This window comes from Corylus avellana, chromosome ca9 (assembly GCF_901000735.1).
Source record: "Corylus avellana chromosome ca9, CavTom2PMs-1.0".
Lineage (NCBI taxonomy): Eukaryota > Viridiplantae > Streptophyta > Magnoliopsida > Fagales > Betulaceae > Corylus > Corylus avellana.
The window spans coordinates 17,568,331-17,591,294 of NC_081549.1; the positions used below are offsets into that span (position 1 = coordinate 17,568,331).

Genomic DNA, 22,964 nt, shown 5'->3' on the forward strand with positions numbered 1-22,964 from the left:
GGTAGCAAAAGTTGTGGGCTTTCCACGAAGCTCACAACTTTTGCTACCCCTTAGGCTGTTCCTGAGTGCTATTCTCTCCATCTTCCTCTACATAAATATCATTCCAGTTTACATCAGTTACTCGTAGATTGCACTTTCATCATTTCCAATTGAAGCAAATCCATCGCTACTTCTTCTACTTCCTATTCTACACCTTCGGTTTCCGTCCCGTGCCAAATCCCAGTGGTTTTTGGTCGGCCAAGACTTGAGTCACAGGACGGAAAGAGATTTTAGGACTTGGGAGACTTTCGAAGTCAAAAAAGCAGATTGGGACAAATAACGCGGCTAGTGGAAAGTAAAGCAAACAGTGAACCCAATGGTTGAGCTTCGTGGAAAGCCCATAACTTTTGCTACCCCTTAGACTGCTCTTGATTACTATTCTCTCCATCTTCCTCTACAAAAATATCATTCAAGTTGACATCAGTTACTGATAGATTGCACTTTCATCATTTCCAATTGAAGCAAATCCATCGCTACTTCTTCTACTTCCTATTCTACGCCTTTGGTTTCCGTCCCATGCCAAATCCCAGTGGTTTTTGGTCGACCAAGACTTGAGTCATAGGCCGGAAAGAGATTTTAGGACTTGGGAAACTTTCGAAGTCAAAAAAGCAGATTGGGACAAATAACGCGCTAGTGGAAAGTAAAGCAAGCAGTGAACCCAATGGTTGAGCTTCGTGGAAAGCCCACAACTTTTGCTACCCCTTAGACTGTTCCTAATTGCTATTCTCTCCATCTTCCTCTACATAAATATCATTCCAGTTTACATCGGTTACTCGTAGATTGCATTTTCATCATTTCCAATTGAAGCAAATCCATCGCTACTTCTTCTACTTCCTATTCTACGCCCTTGGTTTCCGTCCCGTGCCAAATCCCAGTGGTTTTTGGTCGGCCAAGACCTGAATCATAGGCCGGAAAGAGATTTTAGGACTTGGGCGACTTCGAAGTCAAAAAAGCGGATTGGGACAAATAACACAGCTAGTGGAAAGTAAAGCAAATAGTGAACCCAATGGTTGAGCTTCGTGGAAAGCCCACAACTTTGCTACCCCTTAGACTTTTCCTGATTGATATTCTCTCCATCTTCCTCTACATAAATATCATTCAAGTTTATATCAGTTACTCGTAGATTGCACTTTCATCATTTCCAATTGAAGTAAATCCATCTCTACTTCTTCTACTTCCTATTCTACGCCTTTGGTTTCCGTCTCGTGCCAAATCCCAGTGGTTTTTGGTCGGCCAAGACTTGAGTCACAGGCCGGAAAGAGATTTTAGGACTTGGGAGACTTTCGAAGTCAAAAAAGTGGATTGGGACAAATAACTCGGCTAGTGGAAAGTAAAGCAAACAGTGAACCCAATGGTTGAGCTTCGTGGAAAGCCCACAACTTTTGCTACCCCTAAGACTGTTCCTGATTGCTATTCTCTCCATCTTCCTCTAGATAAATATCATTCCAGTTTACATCAATTACTCGTAGATTGCACATTCATCATTTCCAATGAAGCAAATCCATCGCTACTTCTTCTACTTCCTATTCTACGCCTTTGGTTTTCGTCCCGTGCCAAATCCGAGTGGTTTTTGGTCGGCCAAGACTTGAGTCACAGGCCGAAAAGGTCACGTTCATCGGTCCTCACCCTCCTGAACCCACCATTAGTTTCATAACTTTTCAATTCTTCATTGCGTGGCTATCTCTCATTACTGCCTCCAATGAGAAATCCATTCTCTTCATGGCTTTTCTTGATGCTTCTTTGCTCACTTCAACTTAGCTTCAGTATCTTTGTGGTGGCAGGCCAATGTTTGGACAGTCAGAGGTCCTTGTTACTCCAATTAAAGAACAACCTTACATTCAACACTGCCATGTTCGAAAAACTTGTTCAGTGGAATCAAAGTGCCGATTGCTGTTCTTGGGAAGGTGTAAACTGATCAGAGGGAAGTGTTATTGGTCTCAATCTGATGAACGAAGCCATCTCCGGTGGACGTGATAACTTAAGCAGCCTCTTCAATCTTCAGAATCTCCAGTACCTGAGTTTGGCTCACAACAACTTCAACGGTTCTCAAATTCCATCGGAGTTTGAGAAGATGACGAATTTGAGTTATTTAAACCTACCAAGTGCTGGCTTTTCAGGGCAGATACCAATTGAAATTTCGCACTTGACAACGTTGGTTTCTCTTGATTTATCTTCCGATTACTTCTCGGTAGATACTCTTCTAAAAATTGCGAATCCAAGTCTCATCCAGAGAGGTCCTGTTCTGAAACTTGAGAATCCAAGTCTCAATGTGCTGGTTCAGAACCTTACGGAGCTTGTAGAACTTATTCTTGATGATGTAAACATATCAGCAAGAGGGAATTAGTGGTGCCAGGCCTTATCATCTTCACTGCCAAATCTGAGGGTGTTGAGTTTATCAAATTGTTATCTTTCAGGCCCTATTGATTCCACCATACTGAAGCTTCAGTCCCTCTCGATTTCCATCTGGATAATAACAATTTGTCTACTCCAGTTCCAGAGTTCTTCGCAAATTTCACAAATTTGAGGTTGCTGCGTCTCACTTCTTCTGGGTTGAGAGGCACATTTCCAAGAAAGATCTTCCAGGTACCAACACTAGAGATTCTTGACTTTTCTTATAATCGACTACTTCATGGTTCCTTGCCAAATTTTCCTTATAATGGATCTCTTCCCACTCTGTTGCTTAGCAAAACAAACTTTTCAGGGACAATATCAGATTCTATTGGTTACCTTACAAAGTTTTCTACAATAGATATTTCACACTGCAATTTCAGCGGATCACTGCCACACTCAATGGCAAAGCTTACACAATTGCTTTATTTGGATGTGTCACGGAACAAATTCATCGGACCAATTCCATCATTCAGCACGGCCAAGAAACTGACCCAAATAAAACTTTCTCATAATGATCTAAGTGGACAGATTACATCCATTCGTTGGGGAGAGCTTTGGTATCTGGTAGGCCTTGACCTGAGTTTCAATTCACTGAATGGGAGTATTCCAGTTACTCTCTTTTCTCTTCCAAAATTGCAAAATTTACAACTTTCCAACCACCAATTTTGTGGTCAACTCAATCAATTTTCCAACATTTCTTCTTACCAACTAGACGCTCTTGATTTGAGTAGCAACAACTTGGAAGGGCCAATACCGATGTTTGTCTTTGAACTCCGTCTTCAGTTCCTCCTCCTTTTTTCAAACAACTTCAATGGCTCCTTGCAGCTTCTAAATGTGATTTAGCATTTGAGAAATCTTTCAACTCTTGATCTTTCATTCAACAGGTTATTGATTGAATATAATGGAACTGATGGAATTAATTCAACTTTGTCCTCTTCCATTCCCCATATTTACGATATAAGTTTGGCTTCTTGCAAGTTGAAAAAGTTTCCTGATTTCTTGAGATACCAATCCCAATTAGCCGTTCTAGACCTTTCATACAACCAGATTGACGGAAATATACCAAACTGGCTCGGAGAACTTGGTGGTCTTGATTACTTAAATCTCTCTTTCAACCGGCTGGTGACTCTGGATCGACTTTTCTCCAATCTTTCTTATTTGGCTGTCCTGGACCTTAGTTCAAACAAGCTCCAAGGACAACTCCCAGATCTACCACCGCGTGCCTGGTATTTGGATTTCTTGATGAATCATTTCAACACTGTAATACCAGCTAATATTGGTGACTCCTTTACTTCTGCTTATTTCTTCTTTCTTTCTAGCAATAACTTTTATGAGAGTATCCCTGAATCAATATGCAATGCTACATTTCTTCAAGTTTTAGATCTATCTAATAATTCCTTAAGTGGAAAAATACCCCAATGCTTGATTGAGAAGAGTGTGACTCTTGGGGTGCGGAATCTAAAGGGAAACAAACTTATTGGCTCAATTCCCAATTCCTTTCAAGACGATTGTAATTTACAAACTTTAGATCTCAATGGAAACCTAATAGGAGGACCATTACCGAAGTCTCTAGCCAATTGCACAAAGTTGGAGGTCTTGAACGTGGGGAACAATCTCATCGAGGATGTCTTTCCATGTTACTTGAAGAACTTGTCCATGTTGCGCGCTCTTGTATTGCGATCTAACAACTTTAACGGGCCCATTGTTTGTTCGGATCCTAATGCCACCTGGCCTATGCTTCAAATTGTAGACATAGCTTCAAACAATTTTACCGGTAAAATTCCAAAAATTTCTGCCTGGAAGCCAATGATAGATAATGAAAATAGGGCCCAATTTGAATTCTTGAGTTTCAATCATTTTTACTATCATGATTCCATAATAGTTACCTCCAAAGGTCGAAATATGGAGTTGGTGAAGATTCTAACTATCTTCACCTCAATTGACTTTTCTTGCAACAATCTTGAGGGGCCAATACCGGAAGAATTCGGAGGACTTAGATCACTATATGTTCTCAACTTGTTGCACAATGCTCTTACTGGCCAAATTCCACCATCTCTCGCAAACTTGACTTAGTTGGAGTCCTTAGACTTGTCAAGGAACAAGCTTACGGGGGAGATTCTAGTACAACTTGCAGTTGGTCTGACTTTCCTTTCTGTTCTAAACCTTTCATTCAATCAATTGGTGGGGCCAATCCCAATGATCAAGCAATTTGCGACATTTTCTGAAGCTTCCTATGCAGGAAATAAAGGGTTATGTGGCTTCCCTTTGAAGGCAGAATGCACACATGCAAAGCCAATTTCTCCCCATTTGATAGCCAACCAACTATAGCCGGAAGTGAATCAACTTCCAACTTTCTCACAGTTGGATCAGTAACATCATGAACCTACACAAACATAGTATTTTTTTGAGTATTTATACAGCCCAAGCATCCTTTTCATTATAAGACAGGATCTGATTCAGTTTGCTATGGAACATAACCTGCCAAGCCTAATTGACGGTTTCAATACAAATGCATTCAATCCAAGTATACACAAGAAAGAGTGATCATTCTTTTAAGCATATAATCTCATTCTTTCCAATAAATTCTGACACTGTACGCCTATCAAATTCATTAATTAGTACAGGTTTAGACCAATACAAATCCATACAAAAAGAAAAATAAGTAAATAAGCTAATAGGCAGCCATAACATACCTCAGCATCATAGAAAATGAAGCGTTTGCGATACAACCCACTGAGAACTCGCCATATGATGGGTGTATCCTTTTTGGTAGAAAGAAGCATGACCCTAGGTAATTTTTCTGTGGTCAAAGAGGGAAATTCAAAATGATTCAGGTGAACTCGTTTTGAAAACCTTGGCAAGTGTTCTTGGCAAAATGATTTCAAATTTTTCAGTCAAATCATCATTGTACTCCACCAGAGAACCCTTCTCACTCGCTATATATGAATACACAAACACCCTGGGTTCTCGGCGAGGATATATGCCAAGGACCTTACAGAAAGACAGTTCTGTTTCACAATTTATGCTTCCAACCTATCAGAGGGAATACAAAATTAAGCATATGTAATGATCAAAGGGAATTCAAAGGACAGAGCATACATCATAGACAACAAATAAAAACAGATAAGTACCTTTAATGCTCCCTGAAGTGAGCTGGCAACCTCCTCTAGGATTGATTCCCCTTCAATGTGGGTGTGTAAGACAACAAAAGCCAAGTAATTCCCCGGTCAGCTATTTCTTTTTCAAAGACCTGTGAATTTATGGTTCTGATGCTCTTCGGGGAGCTCCTAGGGGAAGATTGAGACCTGGTTGAACCACCAAACCGACTCCCACCACCTCTGGTATTACCACCACAAAAAAAGTTGGAAAAAATATCATCCATGCCAAAACCAAATGAATCTTGACCGCGAGAGCCACCAAAGGAAAATGAGAATGACTTGGAACCTCCCTGTCCACCCATACTCTGCCATTCATCTGGTCTGAAATTAAACTGATCGTGTCCCGGTCCAGGTCCACCACTCGTGAAGTAAGTATATCCATCATTGTCCCCAGGATGGCCAGCATCAAATCCAGGGCTTCCCTTCTCATCCCCATACATATCATAATTTTTTCTCTTTTCTTCATCAGATAAAATCTCGTAAGCCGATGAAAAAACAAGAAGATAAAAGTCAATATTTTCCAAAAAGAAAGAATGGCCAACAAGAAAAATCCAAAAGTACGGAATCTTGATCAAATAAAATAAAAGCCAGTGATTAATACTAGATATGAACACCAGGAACCAAAACTAATTGAAATTGTAGTCACTTATTGGTCATAAATTTCAACAGAAAAAAAAATGTAAATTGTTATTATGATGAAAACAAGGGTACTCGTCTCCAAATCCAGATGTTCTATATGCTACAAGCAATAATAGTGGATATGTAAATAGACTCAAAAAAATTATTTAAAAAGAAGCACCTCAACAGAAAAGAAATAAGAAATTACCATACCATTATTAATTTCAGCAAACTTCTCTTGAGCACCCTTATTTTTGTTCTTGTGGGTGATATTGAAGAGAGAGCCTAGAAAAAATAATAGGAATCACCGTGAGTGACAAACCTATAATATATATATGTGTATGTATGCATGTCTCAATGAAGGTTTGCCTACATGTGTGTGTTATAATGTTGTAATCTATATACATATACATAAATACAAACTAATGCATTTATCCTAAACCAGATGCATTCACTCAAAAACCTTTCCAAACGATGCAATTCTAAGCAGATTTTTTGAAACCAAACTATGAATCTCAGGGTTTTAAAGCTGATCCATGTTCTTCACAAAACTCAGCGACCCAATGTTTAAGTGGGATGACGCGTAGCTTCTTACTAAACAAAAAGGCAAAACATGACAATGCTTAGCCTGTTCTCATAAATACTACTTCTCAAAATTAATAGTTTTCAGCAAAATACTTTTTGAGATCTTCAAATTACCCCTGTTTGCACAGTCACTCTATAGGATCCTTTCCAGTTTGGAGCTAATTTTTCTTCAGCAGGATTTTTGGTGGCAATGGTGGTCTTGCGCAAAACCAGGTCCCCGATCTTGAAGCTTCTATGCTTGACCTTTTTATTAAAATATCGAGCCACTTTCTCCTGGTATGCCGCCATGGTTACTTGGGCCTGGTCTCGTTTCTCTTGTAACAAGTCCAAGTGTAGTTTGAGACCTTCATCACTAGTCGCGGGATGGAAGGTCTTGACTCGGTAGCTACCTGAGCCTACCTCGGCTGGTATGACTGCCTCAGTCCCGAAAGCCAAAGCATACGGGGTCTCCTCGGTTGGTATTCTTTTGATCTACCAACGCATCAATGTGTGGCAGAGGAAAGCTCTCTTTTGGGCATGCTTTGTTGAGGTCTGTAAAGTCCACGCACATTCTCCATTTTCCGTTAGATTTTTTGACCAGTACCACATTGGCCAACCAATCAGGATAATATACCTCCTCTATAAACCGAGCCTTGAGCAACTTCTCTACTTCCTTGGCGATGGCCATATTCTGCTCGGGGGCAAACTTTCTTCGCTTCTGCCTCACTGGCTTCATGCTTGGGTCCACATCGAGTTGGTGGAGAATGTCATCGGGACTGATTACCAGCATATCTTCATGAGTCCACACAAATACCTCCATGTTTCCTTGGAGAAAGGTTACGAGAGCATCTCAGATTCCCGAGGTGAGCTGTGTTCCTATCTTCACTACTTTTCCTTCTCCCAACTCCACGTCTTCCAAGGGCTCGGCAAGTTCTCCATTTAGGGGATCTTTGCTTCGGCTACCCACCACGCCGACCGTCAACAGAGCAAGGTCTGCTTTCTTGAGGGAAATGTTATAACATTTCCTTGTTGCGGTTTGATCCCCTCTCACCTCTCCGACTCCTTCCTCCGTAGGAAATTTCATCATCAAATGGTAAGTAGAAAGCCCTTAACTTATTAAGGGATGGTCGACCAATGATTGCACTGTAAGCAGACGGTCGATCGATCACCAAAAAGTCCACCATGGTTGTAGACTGCCTAGAAGCTGTCCCCACTGTAACCGGGAGGGATATGAGTCCCATTGGCTGGACTTGTTCTCCAGCAAACCCTACTAACGGCGAGTCAAACAGTTGGATCTTGTTTCAGTCAACACCCATCTGTTTGAAGACCGGCCAGTATAAAATATCAGCCGAACTACCATTATCCACCAAGACTCAGTGAATTTTATGGTTGGCAATCGTTAACGTAACTACTAACGCATCATCGTGGGGAAATATTACCCCCCTAGCATCTTCTTCAAAGAAGGATATAGTCATGACCTCCTTCTTCGCAACTTTTGAAGGTCTTCCTATCGACAACACTTCATCATCAGCCTTCGTTCTTCTTGCATAAGCTTTTCTAGATGAACTAGAACTTCCTCCACCAGCTATTCCTCCTGAGATAGTGTGGATTTCCCTTATTACATCCTGATGCCGAGGCTGATGGGCATCCCGATCCCATCTTGGTTCTGCCTGTTGATTGTGTATCGGTTCAACATACTGATCTTCCCTCGGCCTTACTTCTCGGTTTCTAGGAGCTTCTCGGTTTCCTTCAAGTAACATTCTTCGGTTAAGTGACCATGGTCACGATGATACTCGCAGTATTTCTGAGGGTCACGCCTCTTAGGGTCGCCTTTTAACTTACTTGGCCATTTGAAGGCAGGATCCCTCAAATGGCCAGGAATTTCACCAACTTCCCGTTTCTGATGTGATTCTCAATCTCTTGCTGTAAAGTTATACATTCTTCGGTTAAGTGACTATGGTCATGATGATACTCACAGTATTTCTAAGGGTCACGCCTCTTAGGGTCGCCTTTCAACTTACTTGGCCATTTGAAGGTAGGATCCCTCCTAATCTCCATGAATACCTTAGTCATGCTAGTATTCAGTGGAGTGAACTTCGGGCTTTGCAATTTCTGAGGGTCCATCCTTGGGTATGACGGGACCGCCTTCCCTGATTTCTTCACATTCTTCTCGCCTTTCTTTTCAACACTAGCTGGTGCTACCTTAGCAATACCACTCTTGGCTTCGATTTCTTCCCTTTGAGACTTCATGAGAGCTTTGACAGTTTCTTCTTGATTAATGTATTCATTAGCCTTCTTCATGAATTGGCTGAGAGTTATTAACTTAGAACTTTTCGACAGCTCCGCCATCAACGGTCCTTCAGCCCTTACCCCATGCATCAAAGCATCAAGTACTGTCTGCTCATTCGGGTTTTCAATCATCAGCTTCTCCTGGTTAAACCTGAGCATGAATTCCTTCAACGACTCCTCCTTCCCCTGAACAAGGGATAGCAATTTGGCCGGATTCTTCTTCCTCTTTCGGGTAGCCAAGAATTGACTTAAGAAGAGCCGCCCCAGAGTTTTGAAATTATCTATTGAACTGGCTGGGAGCCTCCCGAACCAATCTTTAGCTACTCCAGCCAAAGTTGAGGGAAAAGCCCTACATGAAATTTCGTCCGGGGTACCATGAAGGATGAAATGCGCATGAAGACTCTCCATAAGGTTTGTTGGATCCCCGGTGCCATCATAGGTATTAACTCGGGGCATCTTAAATTTGTCAGGGAGGGGAAAAATTCATGACTCGAGGAGTGAAGGGCAGGTTCGTGTTCTCCATGAGCTCCCCTGCAATGGACTGATCTCCACCATTGGCTATCAGGAGAGCCATCTCTTCATACTTTCTTTTAAGATCCTGCAAATCAGCACTAACGTTGCTCTCGCTATGCCCTTCAGTGCGATGATCCTCCTGGCGGGGAGACTGCTCTCGTCGAGATCTAGTATGACGAGACCTCTCGGGATTCGCCCTCTGACTGTCTTCTTCATTCTGGACGGTCGTGTGATGGCTGGCTTGAACTGAACTCACATCATCTTCATGATCGGAACCTCGAGGCCTCTTCCCCCTACGGATTTCAGCGCATCTCTCGTTCTCGCGCCTATCCTCGTGTCTTTTGGTCCTCCTTTCTTCCCGTTCTTGATCCCTTTGGCTATTTCGGCCTTCAGTAACCGTGAGCCTAGTGGCGAGATCTTCATTCTGCTTCTGCAAAGCCTTCATGGATTCAGTCATCCACTTCATGAACCCAGCTAAATCAGGAGGCGCTCCAGTAGCCGCGCGAGGTATGTCAGGCTGACACACCGATAGAGAATGGGAGCGTGTAGTCACCATACCGAAATAATGAGAATTGATCAAATGAAAACTCGATGAAGTTCCCACAAACGGCGCCAAACTGTTGATGCACAGTTTTCTGAGATGGTGACGTGGCACGCCTAGAGGTGGTGCTGACAACTTATAGACACTTCCAGCTACACACAAAAAAGAACAAACAGGATTAGAGCCCCCGGTGGTGTCCCGGCAGGGGAGCTTCGATGCCTAAGTCAGAACGTGAAGAAAGAATGTCTAAGCAACCAAAGTTTTCAAAGCTAAGATTGCGCTTACCCTTGATGGAAATCGGGACTTGTATTTATAGGCATGGAGTGGAATTTGTTTCCTGCACGTCTCGGGATCCCTATCCCTAAATATCTGTTTCACAGTTATTTGATTAGGGTAAGAATCCTGGGACAAAGTGATAAGATTTTGAGTTAAATAACCTTTTGAATTTGAATAACAGCTTTATCCCGCTTGTGTAGGGATTGTTTGTAGGTAGATAAGCTTCTATGCTGTAAAGAGCTTTTTTGAATGTGAGATAACATTTACTGGGACCAGTTTGAATACTTGCATATCCATAGTTGTAAAATGATAGTTTCACCCTTGGCTCTTGACTATTTGCTTTCAAGTTGCATCTCGGATTCAGCATCCGATACCTACCGAGGAGTAGTCTCGGATTCGTGTCCGAGACCTTCTTGGTTTACGAAGCCTCCTCGGAGAAAGCTTGTCCGAGGCCTTGTCGGGTATTCTGTTTTAGCTTAGATCGGGTTTGGGACCCGTTGGGCTTTAAGAGCTGATCCATGGCCCAACAGTAAATAAATGTAACTACCATGAAACTCACTCACTTTGATTCTATGTGAGAGATTTACCAAAATACCACCCCAACAACCAAAATAATATTAAAAAATAAATGGCTTTTGCTTTTGATGTCTTTATATTTGGAGAGAAGTTAAAACAAATGTTAAATTTAATTTTGATTAAAGAGTTTGATAAAAGATGTTTTTTTATGAATTTTGTTAAAAATTTAGAGAAATATTAAATATGAAAAGCTAGACAGGGATGCTATGAGAGAATGAAGAACTTCTCTAGGTTGTAAACCCTCTGTCTATACTATCCATTATCTTTATTATGCTTTGAAAGTATATATATATATATATATATATATATATATATGCTTGCACTTTCAAAGCATAATAAAGATAATGGATAGTATATATATATATATATATCTCAACACCACCAAGGGTAAGATTATGAAAACCTAGCCTTTATTTCATGCAACAATTTACTTTTCGATAATAATGTACGTTAGAAGTGTAGATTACTCTATCTTTATTCTTGTCCGATTAATTAGTTCTTCAAAACATCTATCAGACTATAATGGAATAACTAATTTGATTAATAAATATTCGATTCTTTCTTCAATTTGGATCGATTCACACCAACTCTTTCATTCAGTTTTTATATAAATATACAAAAATAAATAAAGATTTGGGTCGTCATTAATTTTTTTGGATAGTATTTTAGGACGTATACGTACGTATATACGGTTATCCTTCATCCTTTCTGTAGAAAATGGGCCTTTTACCAAGAAAGATTGTGACTGTTTAAGCCACAAGAAATTTTAGGGCAACATAACTTTTTCTGGACTAAAGATAGTGTAATACCAATCATCAAGGACACAACCATTTTGTAGATCAATTGACATTAAAAATGATCTACATCGTCTCACAAAACTCATGATACTATCATATGCAACCTCAAAATTTTAGCTGCTTGTATATTTTTATGACTAGTTGGGACTTTTTATTGTGTTTTAAGCCTATTTGTTCCAGTTAGTTCACAAAACTGGGGCAGTACTAGCACTAGATGGGAATGTAATTTCTCCCGTTGTTTCTCATAGCTATTAGAACAAGGACTTGAAAAATTCTTCAGTTTCAGGGTAGAAAATAAAATTATTATATTCAAAATTAAAGTTTGAAGGTATACTATGAAGTGCGACACTGAAGAAAGTGTCCAGAAGTCAAAACATCAATGACATATCAGAAGGAAAGTTCTTGTTTAACCTGAATATTTGCCTGCTCTCAAGTTTATTTCCTGAATTCTGGTGACCCAATGTATATGTGTGAGATGTGAGCTGTCTTCTGCCCGTCCATACTTCTGTTATGCTTCCACCACTCCTCCAGATTAGGACACTCTTGAACGGACAGGTGCTGGAGTGTATTGCAACATAGCAATCCTTCTGGAAGGGAAGTCAAATTATTGCAATCTGAAATTGACAATGTCCTATGAAAAGAAAAATTCCAAACCCATCAAGAAAAATCACTGAGACAAGGACAGCTACGAATTTCCAAAGTTTGCAATGTCTTAATATGAGGTAGCCCCTCTGGCAGACAAACCAGACTAGGACAACTTAAAATGCTCAAACTTCGAAGCGCTGAGAGGTTGTGCAAATCATCTGGCAGAGCAGGTAATTTTGGGCAGTACATAATGCTCAAGTGCTCAAGTGCACTGAGGTATTGCAGTCCTGTTGATAAAGAAGACAGCTTATCGTAGTTCTCAATGGACAAAGTTCTTAGGGAGCTCAAACCTTGAATACCATCCTCTGGCAAAGACTTAAGTCTATGGCAGTCACTGATTTCCAAAGACTCCAGTAATTTAAGGTTTTGCAATCCTTGTGGCAAAGATTTAAGCTCCTTACACCAACTTATGGTCAGTGATGTTGGAGCAGTGAGATTCTCTATTTCCAAAGGCAGCAAAGAAAGATTAGGGCATGAGCTAAACTTCAGAGAGGTGAGAAGAATATTGTTTTTTAGCAGGTCTCCTGATAAGAGTGGCAACTCAGGGAAACCATCAATCACAAGAATGGAGAGTGAGGTCAGATTTTCCATGGATTTTATAAGCAATGCATGGCAACATTGCAACATTGCAACATTGCAACTCTAAATGTTGAAGAGATGGAAGGAATGGCGCTGAAGTCAGGTTTGGACATTTATTTACAGTTAGTTTTTCCAGGCAAGGGAATACTTGTTTGCCATTACTGCCACACCATTCTTTCAACTTTGGAAAATCTCTGAGGGTTAGTTCTTTGAGAGAAGAGAATGGCGCCTGGATGTCTCTGCCATAGAAGTCTTGGCCAATGCACTCAATGCCTTCCATTGCTTGCAGGTATAGATTCTTAAGAAATGGAAGCTGCCCAAGGGTGGGTAAAGCTTTACATCCTTTGAATTGGTCAGTACAACCCCAGTCAAACTTGGAAGAAGCCAATTTGGAAACCTGATGTAAGCACACAAGAAGAAGTGAGTTCTAATCCTACTACAATTACATCAGCAACTAAAACAAAGTCCACTAAAGCAGAACGTCCAATTAATAAGACTTCAGTAATGTGTTTGTAATCTAATTATGAAACCTATTTATACAATGCAAGGAAGGTCTCTACGATTGAGAGAGCCAATACAAAAATCAATTATGTGTTAAACTTCAATACCTGATGCCCGGATACCCTTTGATGAAAAGCTTTTTAAGATTTGGATGTGGTTCAAGGCATTCTAGAATATCTTCCATTTCTCTTAAGCGAGCATCACTATCATCTCCACATGACGAACCTGTTGAGTGTAGGCTTTCAGTGTCATTTTCCTATCTCGTGTTCCCATTATCATCTCCCCAAAATAATCCCAAAACGTGAAGGTGCTTCGCTTTCAAATTAGCAGTCTTTGCTTCTTCTGCATCATTCACATTCTCCAAGCATTTAATGTTAAGTCCACCCCTTAGGTTTAGACAGCTGAGTTCTGCAATGCTTTCCCCAATTCCCCTGCCCACAATGTATATCGGCCATGTCTGAACGTGAACCAACTTTCCAATCCTGGTTGGCATATGGGTCAATCTTACGCATCCAGATATTTTAAGGTGTCTTAGGTTAATCAACTTTCCCATGCTATCAGGCAGCTTCAGAAGTTGGTAGCAACCTGAGAGGTTCAGTGTCTGCAAATTCAAGAGGTCACAGATTGTGTCAGGGAGTTCTTGTATTGAAGAGTTGGAGAGGTCAAGGAATCTCAAATGGATCAAATTCCCTATCAATGTCGGCAATCTTTTTGTAACACCAGGTCCCATATTGGGAAGATGAGAAGAAGCCCACATAGAGTGAGTAGTTTATAAAGATAGTCATGGGTGCTAAGTCCCACATTGCCTAGTTACTAGGTGAAACTAGGCTTTATAATGAATTCTAGAGAAACTCCAAATTGACTAGTCCTTTTGGGGGTAATAGCGCAGATGTGGCTAGCGCTTTTCCCTGGGTCGTTACACTTTTGATTCCACAACAACTTAGATCTAGCACCCTCAAGTACATGAAATCAGTGGGTGAAAAAGAACGAACCTCCCCAGAGCTGACTCCAGGAGACAACAAAAGCAAGGTTCTGAGACGTTTTGCTGTCAGCAAGGCTAGTGGGATTATAGATGATTGAAAATTGGAAAGTATTGATGAGTGACGAGTTTTTGCAAGATTGCTTGGAGTAGGGGCATGCTCTAGTTTCAAGAATTCATCCCCAGCAACAGCTTGGGCAAGATCATGAATGAGATCATGCATTCTGTAAACTTTCATGCCATCATCTTTACTTTCCTTAACTTCCTGAAAGAAGGACAGGCACAATAGTTGATTGAAATAATCATTTCCAATGTCCTCTAATGGCCTACGTTCTTTATTTGCTAGAATCAAGCCTTCTGCCATCCAAAGATGGATTAACTTCTCCTTCTTGAACTCATAACTTTTTGGAAACAGCGAACAGTATGCAAAGCATCGTTTCAGATATGGTCGCAACAGACTATAACTCAATCTTAGGGTCGGCAAAATTTCACTTTGGCCATCATCCATTTCCCAAAGTTCACTCTCTTTCACATCCAACCAGTAACTCTCCTCTCTTCTGTCGCGCAATAAACCTCCCAGGGTCCGTGCTGCTAGCGGCACGCCTCCACATTTCTTAACAATTTGTTTTCCAATTGGCAACAAGTTAGGATGACCTTCCTCTTCTCCCTGACCAAAAGCGTACTGCTTGAACAAAGCCCAAGAATCATCCTCAGCCAAGCCCTTGAGATGATAGGAGAAAGTTCCTACTATTGATGCAACTTTGTCACTTCGAGCGGTGACTATTATCTTGCTTCCTTTCACACAACCTTTTAGTAAAGTTTGAAATCTTTGCCATTTATATTGATCTTCATTCCATACATCATCCAAAACCAGTAGATACCTCTTCCCACATAAAGTTTCCTGCAGCTTACGAGAAAGTATATCCAAATTTGTAAATTCACATTTCCTCAGTGTTACAGACTCTATAATGGCTGTAATAATCATTTTAATTTCAAAATCATTAGAAACATACACCCATATTTTCATATCAAAGCACCCCATCAAACCAGCATCACCGTAGACCAATTGAGCTAATGTTGTCTTGCCTAGGCCTCCTATTCCAACAATTGGAATGATTGGAACATCTCCTCTGTTTTTCCCATTGCTGGTGGTATGCAGAAGCTCTATAATCTTTTCTTTATCTTCCCTTCTTCCATACACCTCAGATTCAATCACTAAAGAGATAGTCTCTCTATAGCTAATTGAGCTCTCAGAAAGCGTATTATGAACCTTTTGTGTCAAATTTAAGCTGAAACCCTTCTCAATAATCTCATCTAAGGCCACAAGCATTTCTGGAAGTTGATGACAAGCAATATGAAAGAGATCTTTGGAAGGGTGAAAAGGCAGAAGAAAGCTGCGTACCTGATCTCCAATGCTACTGCTCATCTCACATAGCATGATTTCTGATGCAAGCTCATCCAATAAATCCTCAGCATCATAAGCTGCGCCTTTGAGCTTTGACAGCCATTTCTTCACAATACTATCTGTCTCTTGTCGCTCTTCTGCATCTTCAAGCAAAGCTTGAATCATCGGCAGCGACTGCAGTAGCTTCTCAAAATTCTGCTTAAGGCCACAGAGATCCCGAAGCTGTGCTATAGCTGGGGAAGCTAGTCTATCAAATAGTACCTGTAGAAGTGAAGATAAGGCCATTTCCATCATTTCTGTGTTCTGTAGAGAAAATCAGAGGTGTTGGAGAATGAGGAATTCAGTGTTTGTAGTTCGTATACTAGAATACCACACCAGTGAAATATATAAGGAACAGCTAGCTTAGAAAGAATATTTCTTCTTTGAAAATATAAAAATAATAAACAAACATAATATATTCCTTTTGCCGGATCATCCTGCATTTATGTGTATTTGCATAAGGGAGCAGATGCAAATATTCTATAGCAAGAGAAGCCAATAAGACAAGTAGACAACCTTAAAAACTATAAGACAGGTAGACAACCTTACAAACTATAAGACAAGTAGACAACCTTAATAACTATGGTACCATAGATACATACGCAGGAAGAGAATCTGCTGAATGTTACCCATAAAATTGTTCTCATCTGCTCTCCCCATTCATTGGGATGCAACTACTACTATGCCTTGAAGGATGCGAAATTGCGTTTGTTACTTCCTCTGCTTTGCAAAATAGCTGATAAATCAATGCCATTTTTTTTGTCTTTACTTGGAAGATGGCTGCTTCAGAAACGGCAACAAAAGGATACCTTAAAACCAAGGTATGTCTCCTAGCTTCCAGACAAAACATTTTTTTATTTTATTATTATTATGCAAGAACAATGTTTTTTTTCCCTAATTGGCATAGAGTAAGAGTAATGCTATTTAGTAAACTATTATACAACTAGAATGATGAGACAATAAAAATCAATCATTGATTTTTTTTTTTTTTTTTTAAGTACTGATCCAAAAGATGATTTTCAATTTTTCAGTGCCACAAAATTCTTGATAAACACAAATATTCTTCGTGTGGTGACCTGGAGATGAAAAAAGGGGATCACTACGAATGCGTTTTCATCACATATGCATGATTGTCTATTTCCTGGTTTAAACTGTTTTAATTGTTTAATTCGTGGAAAGATTTGCAGATAATCTCATGAGTTAGGTGACAAAGGAGACAATTCGTGCACTAAATAGTCAAAACAATCTTTTACATCTAAAATTCAGGCTTCATAATATTCAGATCCAAATTGAATAAATACATCAAAACTTATATTGGCTTTCTTTTTTTTTCTTTTTCAGTTTTGGTGGGATATTCCAAACCCAGTAATACGATATACAGTAACATACCAAGGGGTTAAACTGAATCAGAATTCAGAAGCATCTTGATCTCCATCAATAGGTTCTAACCGCCACTCACTCCCATAATAAGAATTAGGCAACCCCAGCCAAAATTTGAAAGCCTCAGCTGCCCTCTTCCTCTCAATCCTTCTGTCCTGCCTGGCCTTTGATGCATGCTTGCTAGTAAACATCCTTGAATGCATTTCCACATAGATTCTTGTATACTTGGTCTTGTTTGGTGGTATCCCATACTCTTCCATACAAGCCACTATTTCTAAAGCTTTTCTAAAGAAAGCGGCTCTCACACAGATATCAGCCAAAGTATCCAAAAGCCCTTCATCTGGTTTCAATGGTGGAGGTGTAGGTGAAGAATCGCAATTCACTCCTTCCTTTTTTGCCCTACATCTCTCCTTTACCTCGTTCCAAAGCAGAAGTGCCTCTCCTGGTTTTCTAGCCAATGCAATTGCATTGGCTAGACTGCCATAAGTAGCCACATTGGGGTAAAGCCCATTTTCTTTCATTCTCTCAATGATTTTCTTTGCTGCTTCAAGCAATCCCAGTCTACAATAGCCTTCAACCAACATATTCCAGGCAACTAAATCAACCTTCACTCGAGCATCACTGAGCATCTCATCAAACACCTTGTTAGCCAGCTTTGGTTGACCCGACAAGGCAAAAGCTTTCATCAAAGTGGTATAACTAATCTTCGTGGGAGCTATTCCTTTTGCTCGCATCTCATTGAAGAATGCAAGAGCCCCGGCACTGTCATCAACCAGTATACACCCATCAATCAAGATGTTATAGGACACCACATCAGGCTCAATTCCTGAATCATCAGCCATGTCCCTAAGCAGCTCCTTTGCCTTGTCTATCTTCAGTTGCTCGCAGTAGCCCTTGAGGAGTATATTGTAAGTAATCCGATTTGCAGGTACACCAATTCTTGTCATTTCGGCAAGCACTTGGCGTGCCCGGTCCATCAACCCTGCCTTTACCATTGCTGAAATAACAGTTGTATATGTTACATGATCAGGATGACTAGCACTATCGTCCTGCCGCCGCATTGCCTCAAGCATTCGGACCGTGTCGGTGACACGGCCAGACATCATATAACCTTTCATAAGAGTTGTATAAATTCTAGAGTTAGGAGCATATGCTTTTGGCAACAGTGGCGGCTCAGAGTTACCCAACTCGATACTATTGGGAAGCAACTTCGTAAACACATCTCCATGCCCATCTCTATCTCTATCCCCATCTTCATCTCCATCCTCCTGACTCGAATTCTCCCTGAGAATCCTGCAAAGATCCCTCCGACCTTCCCTCATTGCTTGAACCATATTCTCCGCCGTTTGCAAATCACTGAAACCAACATAAGCCGCAACAAGTGAATGCAACGTTGTCATACACAAGGGAATTCTCTTCTCAAGAATCCTCTCCAATACAAAGACCAGCAAATCTTTCCTGTCAGCTCTAGCACACAGCTTAATCATAACGTTGTAAGTTAGTACATCCGGCTCAGCGCTAAACTCAGGCATTTCATCAAACAATTGCAGGAACCGCTTAGTATCGCCAACATTAGCACAGGCATTGAGCACAGCGTTGTAAGCAGCCGTGTCGGGCCGCGAGTCGGCAACTATGGTGGGGTCTGCGAATCGGCGGACCCGCCGTGTCACCGAATTGAACAGCTTGAGCGCTTCGGTGGGGCCGTCATCGCCGGAAGCCGCGAGGCGGCTAACGACGGCGCTCCACGCCTTGACGTGGGGGAGATAACCGGAGCGGAGCATGGACTTGACGATGGAGGTGGCGTAGAGCGTGTGGCCGGCCTTGGCGGCCGCCACGGCGAGGAGGCCGAGGGAATTAGCATCGAGGCGGTGGAGCTGGCGCTCGTGGCGGAGGCGGGTGATGATGGACTGGGCGCGCGTGAGGCCCACTTGGGTGTTTAGGTAGGACAACTGGGAGACCAAGCGGCTAAGGCAAGTGGGGCTCGGAAGGTGAGTGCACTGGGTGTAGGCTATCCAGGCGTCCTCTGTTTTCCTTTGACGGAGGAGAGCGAGGAGTGTTTGGTCTAAAGAATTGGCCGGTTCGGTGGCGGCGGCGGCTGTGAGAGAGAGGTCTGTTGGGCTGGTGTGGTTCGTTGCGGCGTGCACAAGAAATGAGCGCGAGGATTTGGACGTGGTGGTGATAGCGGTGGAGGAGGAGGGCGGAGGAGAGGCCCAGTGGAGATAGAGGGTATGGGTTAGTGGGAATGAGTAGGAATTTGATGAAGAGGAGGAGGTTGGTGGAAGCGGTTGTGGTAGTTTAGGGTTCATGGCTTGTCCATTTGGGAGCAAAAAGGAGTGGGAAAGGATGGGAGGAGAGGAAAGCTCTTCAAGGAGAAGAAGATAACTGAGAGAGAGAGAAAGAGACCGTTGCAGGTTCGTGGGTGGAAGACAGTGTACTACGTCGAGAGTGTTCTGTCCTCTCATTCCGGCTGCTAGACTATTTTTGCAGTTGGATCAGGATTTTTTTTTTTTTTTTTTTTTTTTCTTGCTTGTTACAGTTGAATTATTTACTTTCCACGACACGTGGATATAGAATACAGAATGGGTAGGGAAAATTGGAATGGACCAAATAAATACGAAAAATATTTTTCTCAGAAGTTATTTTACATCGAAATAAATGAAACTTTAATTAAAAAAAAAAAAAAAAAAAAAGAGAAAAGGGAAATCCAAATGTCTCACATCTTAGTTTGATAATTACTGATTTTAGTCTTGGAAAGAAATTTGGATGCTAGAACAAATAATCTTGAATAAACGCATTCAACATTGTTTCAAAAATCCATAATCATATATGGCAAATATATATATATGCATGCAAGAAGTAGAAATACCGAAAATTCTAAAATACACCCAGATTGTTGTCACACTGTTTTTATGGAACATAGAACCATTACAACTATCAAAATAAACTGGCATTGAATTGACAATTCATCTTTACTATTTGGATAAATAGATCCAATAACTCATGTAGGCAATACCATGAACAAGACAGGGAACATATTCATGAATATACATCATATATAGATGGTATATGGTACATGATACTCGAGCTTCTCAGTCAACGAGCAGAGCAAATCTGAAGAGATATTGGAGATTACAATGATGAACTCTTCAAGTTGGTTCATTTCGACAAAAAAAATTACACCATTGGAAGCACAATTTAACCATGTGAATTCTTCAAAGCCATGGCAGAATTAGATCAGAAGTTTCCAATCCTACTTATTTGCAAATACCCATATGATCTGCATTCTGAAGAGAGAGCCTTTTTGAGGAGACCTTCACTAGAAGCTGCAGGTATTTTCACATTATGCATTCAGAAAGGCAACTAAACCTATTAACTGACAGAGTTGGTTAGGAAAAAACATAGAAAGTGACCAAAAAAAGCATTTGACATATCCAAAGAAAATTTTGCAAATTCCAGTGAACTGATATGAAAAACCAACATTATGTTCAATTACAGAGTTCATTCCTGATATGAGATATTTGAGAACCAAATAAAGCATGGACAATTTTCTACATGTAATTATTACCAATCATCAAAAGAAAAATAAATAAAAATAGATGTCAGGTTACAGTTAATGCTGTTAAATTACTACTTGTCCCAAAAGTTTAAGCTTATAGGAAGAGATAAATTTAATCACTTAATTATTATTTTAACACTCTCCCTTACGTGTGGGCTTAAACTCCCTTTAATAGGTGAAGCCTAATACATGAAATATTTAATTTAAATAGGGGTGATTTGACAAAGTCAAGGTTCGATCCCAAGACTTTTGACTCTGATACCATGTTAAATCATCGCTTGTCCTAAAAGCTTAAGCTTATAAAAAGAGATACATTTAATTACTTAATCATTATTTTAACAAATACTAAGACATATTCCTTAAGAAGGCAAATGATATGACCTCAAGATACATTATTAAGACCAAAAACCCAAGCAATGGAAGATTAGTACATTAGATGAAGAAAATCTTAATGCAATGAAACACCAGTAACTGATATATAACTGTATACATGCTAAAATATGAACATGAAATTTAAAATAGGGCATCACTAATTTCATTACTGAAAAATGTGCAGATACCAATATGGTCCAACGGTGTGAAAAGATATGATACTGATTACAAAACAGGAAAATTGGAAAAAGATCTCACTCAAGACTCACCATTTCCTAAGAAGGGATTGATATTAGCAGTTTGGTTATCAGCAAAGAAACTACTAAATGGTGAACATTCATCTCAATAGACATACAAATAAGAGAGCATTTAAGTGTCTTTCCTACATATAACTACTTTATCAGAAGGTGAGTGCAATTTGCACAGGCATCATACTGCCAGGAACGTTTTGCTTTTCCTCTTTTCTTCTTTACTTTCCCATAGAATAGGCAGGACAATGTTACGAATTGAAATTTTAAGTTAAGATGCCCTGCAGCACCAACAATGCAGCTGCTACTGCCTATCTGAAGTCATATGCTCACTCAATTGAGAGTTGGTCAACCTCCTAAGACAAATAAAAATCTTCTATAAAGGAAATGTGTATATATATATATATAATCAACTTCATACAAAAAGAAAGGAATTTAACCATCCAAAGGGAAAGGAATTTTACCTAAATTCAAGATTCCAGGTGCCGTGTAGATATCAACATACCTTTTGAACCCGATTTGTCAACCTTGTCATTGCACTTTTCAATTTAGAGTATCATTAACTACATAATACAAAATTTCAATGTGCTGAACCATTAATTTGAATGGGTTCAGTTATTACATAATACAAAAAAGTATGTGGTGAGTTCATACCTTTTCACATAATACAAAAAGGTTTAGTGTATCATATCCAAAATTTTTAGTGCTTAACATTGGGGTAGTAAGAGTAAGACTTGCCAGAAAGTTTCAAATCCATATAATGGGTCTCAGCCAATAGCACAATTGCAAATCCTACATCAAGTAACTCTAAACTTTCCGCAGGAACTGTCATACTGGCTTAAAATCCATTATTATTGGCTTAAATAAGACTAAATGTAATCCATTAGGCAAAACCAACCACAAACATCAATCTAACTGATATGAGTGTCAATGATTTTAATGTACACAGCCTAAAAGGAGAACCTTCCCTAGTTGGCCTCTTCATAAGCCTCACTCCACTTTCCATTCACAAAACTAAACTACCAAAATTTTGCCTTTTCACTTCCAGCTCCATCTAGAACCAACCCACAATTGAATTCACAAGCTACGAGCAGAATTCAAATATGTTACGGTTCAGCTAAAAAATTAATACCCAAATCCACAAGCCGATAGAAGGGAAAAAAAAACCCCCCACAAACCTGGGTTTTGCATCGTCGGTCAGTGGTTGTTGACGGTGAAAACCCACAAACCAAAAAGCCTGCGAGATCGACGGAAAACCCAGAAGCAAAACCCACTGCTCTATCATTTGTGTCTCCGACGGTGGTAAGAGAACGGACGGAGTCAGAAATGGAGAAGAGGGAGAAGTATCGATTTCCCTCCTCTTCTCCTCTTATATTTTTTTCTAAAAAATAAATAAATAAATTGACATGTCATTGCTGACTGTGCGTGCCACGTCACCCGAGTCATCGTCTACGATAGAGCAGCAAAAAAACATGGATAAGAGTGATGAGTGAGCCAA

The 22,964-nt window shown here is 40.4% G+C and overlaps 4 protein-coding genes, 1 long non-coding RNA gene and 1 pseudogene across 7 annotated transcripts; 1 reads left to right on the plus strand and 5 right to left on the minus strand.

Annotated features, from left to right (window-relative positions):
• Positions 1-1,984: 1,984 nt before the first annotated feature.
• Positions 1,985-4,503, plus strand: LOC132162394 (receptor-like protein 47). Its single transcript, XM_059572628.1, has 4 exons — positions 1,985-2,382; positions 2,531-2,622; positions 2,741-2,987; positions 3,315-4,503. Exons 1-4 carry the CDS (start codon positions 1,985-1,987, stop codon positions 4,501-4,503), a joined length of 1,926 nt encoding a protein of 641 aa, XP_059428611.1.
• LOC132162055 (dnaJ protein ERDJ3A-like) lies at positions 3,668-14,333 on the minus strand (annotated as a pseudogene).
• LOC132162395 (uncharacterized) lies at positions 8,754-9,515 on the minus strand. Its single transcript, XM_059572629.1, has one exon. It carries the CDS (start codon positions 9,513-9,515, stop codon positions 8,754-8,756), a length of 762 nt encoding a protein of 253 aa, XP_059428612.1.
• Positions 12,420-16,165, minus strand: LOC132162396 (putative disease resistance protein RGA3). Its single transcript, XM_059572630.1, has 4 exons — positions 14,480-16,165; positions 13,789-14,088; positions 13,135-13,383; positions 12,420-13,049 (listed from the first exon to the last, which is right to left on the minus strand). The coding sequence occupies exons 1-4, from the start codon at positions 16,163-16,165 to the stop codon at positions 12,420-12,422; spliced, it is 2,865 nt and encodes a 954-aa protein (XP_059428613.1).
• Positions 16,044-19,726, minus strand: LOC132161857 (pentatricopeptide repeat-containing protein At3g09650, chloroplastic). Of its 2 annotated transcripts, none has more exons than XM_059572061.1 (2): positions 17,300-19,726; positions 16,044-16,132 (listed from the first exon to the last, which is right to left on the minus strand). In XM_059572061.1, the coding sequence occupies exon 1, from the start codon at positions 19,594-19,596 to the stop codon at positions 17,317-17,319; it is 2,280 nt and encodes a 759-aa protein (XP_059428044.1). In that variant the 5' UTR covers positions 19,597-19,726; the 3' UTR covers positions 16,044-16,132; positions 17,300-17,316. The 2 variants fall into 2 exon arrangements, with proteins under 2 accessions (XP_059428044.1, XP_059428045.1); XM_059572062.1 differs by having other exon boundaries at positions 16,103-16,174.
• A 423-nt stretch (positions 19,727-20,149) lies between these two features.
• Positions 20,150-22,816, minus strand: LOC132161808 (uncharacterized). 2 transcript variants are annotated; one of them, XR_009438178.1, is made up of 2 exons: positions 22,645-22,816; positions 20,150-20,613 (listed from the first exon to the last, which is right to left on the minus strand). It is a non-coding gene; the product is annotated as an uncharacterized LOC132161808 (long non-coding RNA). The 2 variants fall into 2 exon arrangements; XR_009438179.1 differs by having other exon boundaries at positions 20,150-20,656.
• Positions 22,817-22,964: the final 148 nt, after the last annotated feature.

What these genes read in the sequence shown, in the direction of transcription:
- LOC132161857 (XM_059572061.1), bottom strand. Translation starts at nt 19,596, where the DNA reads ATGAACCCTAAACTACCACAACCGCTTCCACCAACCTCCTCCTCTTCA.
- LOC132162396 (XM_059572630.1), bottom strand. Translation starts at nt 16,165, where the DNA reads ATGATGGAAATGGCCTTATCTTCACTTCTACAGGTACTATTTGATAGA. An exon ending in TGAAAGCGAAGCACCTTCAC is followed by an intron (nt 13,384 to 13,788) that starts GTTTTGGGATTA and finishes TGCTTACATCAG; the next exon opens with GTTTCCAAATTGGCTTCTTC. An exon ending in GTGGCAGTAATGGCAAACAA is followed by an intron (nt 13,050 to 13,134) that starts GTATTCCCTTGC and finishes TTCAACATTTAG; the next exon opens with AGTTGCAATGTTGCAATGTT.
- LOC132162394 (XM_059572628.1), top strand. Translation starts at nt 1,985, where the DNA reads ATGAACGAAGCCATCTCCGGTGGACGTGATAACTTAAGCAGCCTCTTC. An exon ending in ATATCAGCAAGAGGGAATTA is followed by an intron (nt 2,383 to 2,530) that starts GTGGTGCCAGGC and finishes TGTCTACTCCAG; the next exon opens with TTCCAGAGTTCTTCGCAAAT. An exon ending in TTCCAAGAAAGATCTTCCAG is followed by an intron (nt 2,623 to 2,740) that starts GTACCAACACTA and finishes CAAACTTTTCAG; the next exon opens with GGACAATATCAGATTCTATT.
- LOC132162395 (XM_059572629.1), bottom strand. Translation starts at nt 9,515, where the DNA reads ATGCCCCGAGTTAATACCTATGATGGCACCGGGGATCCAACAAACCTT.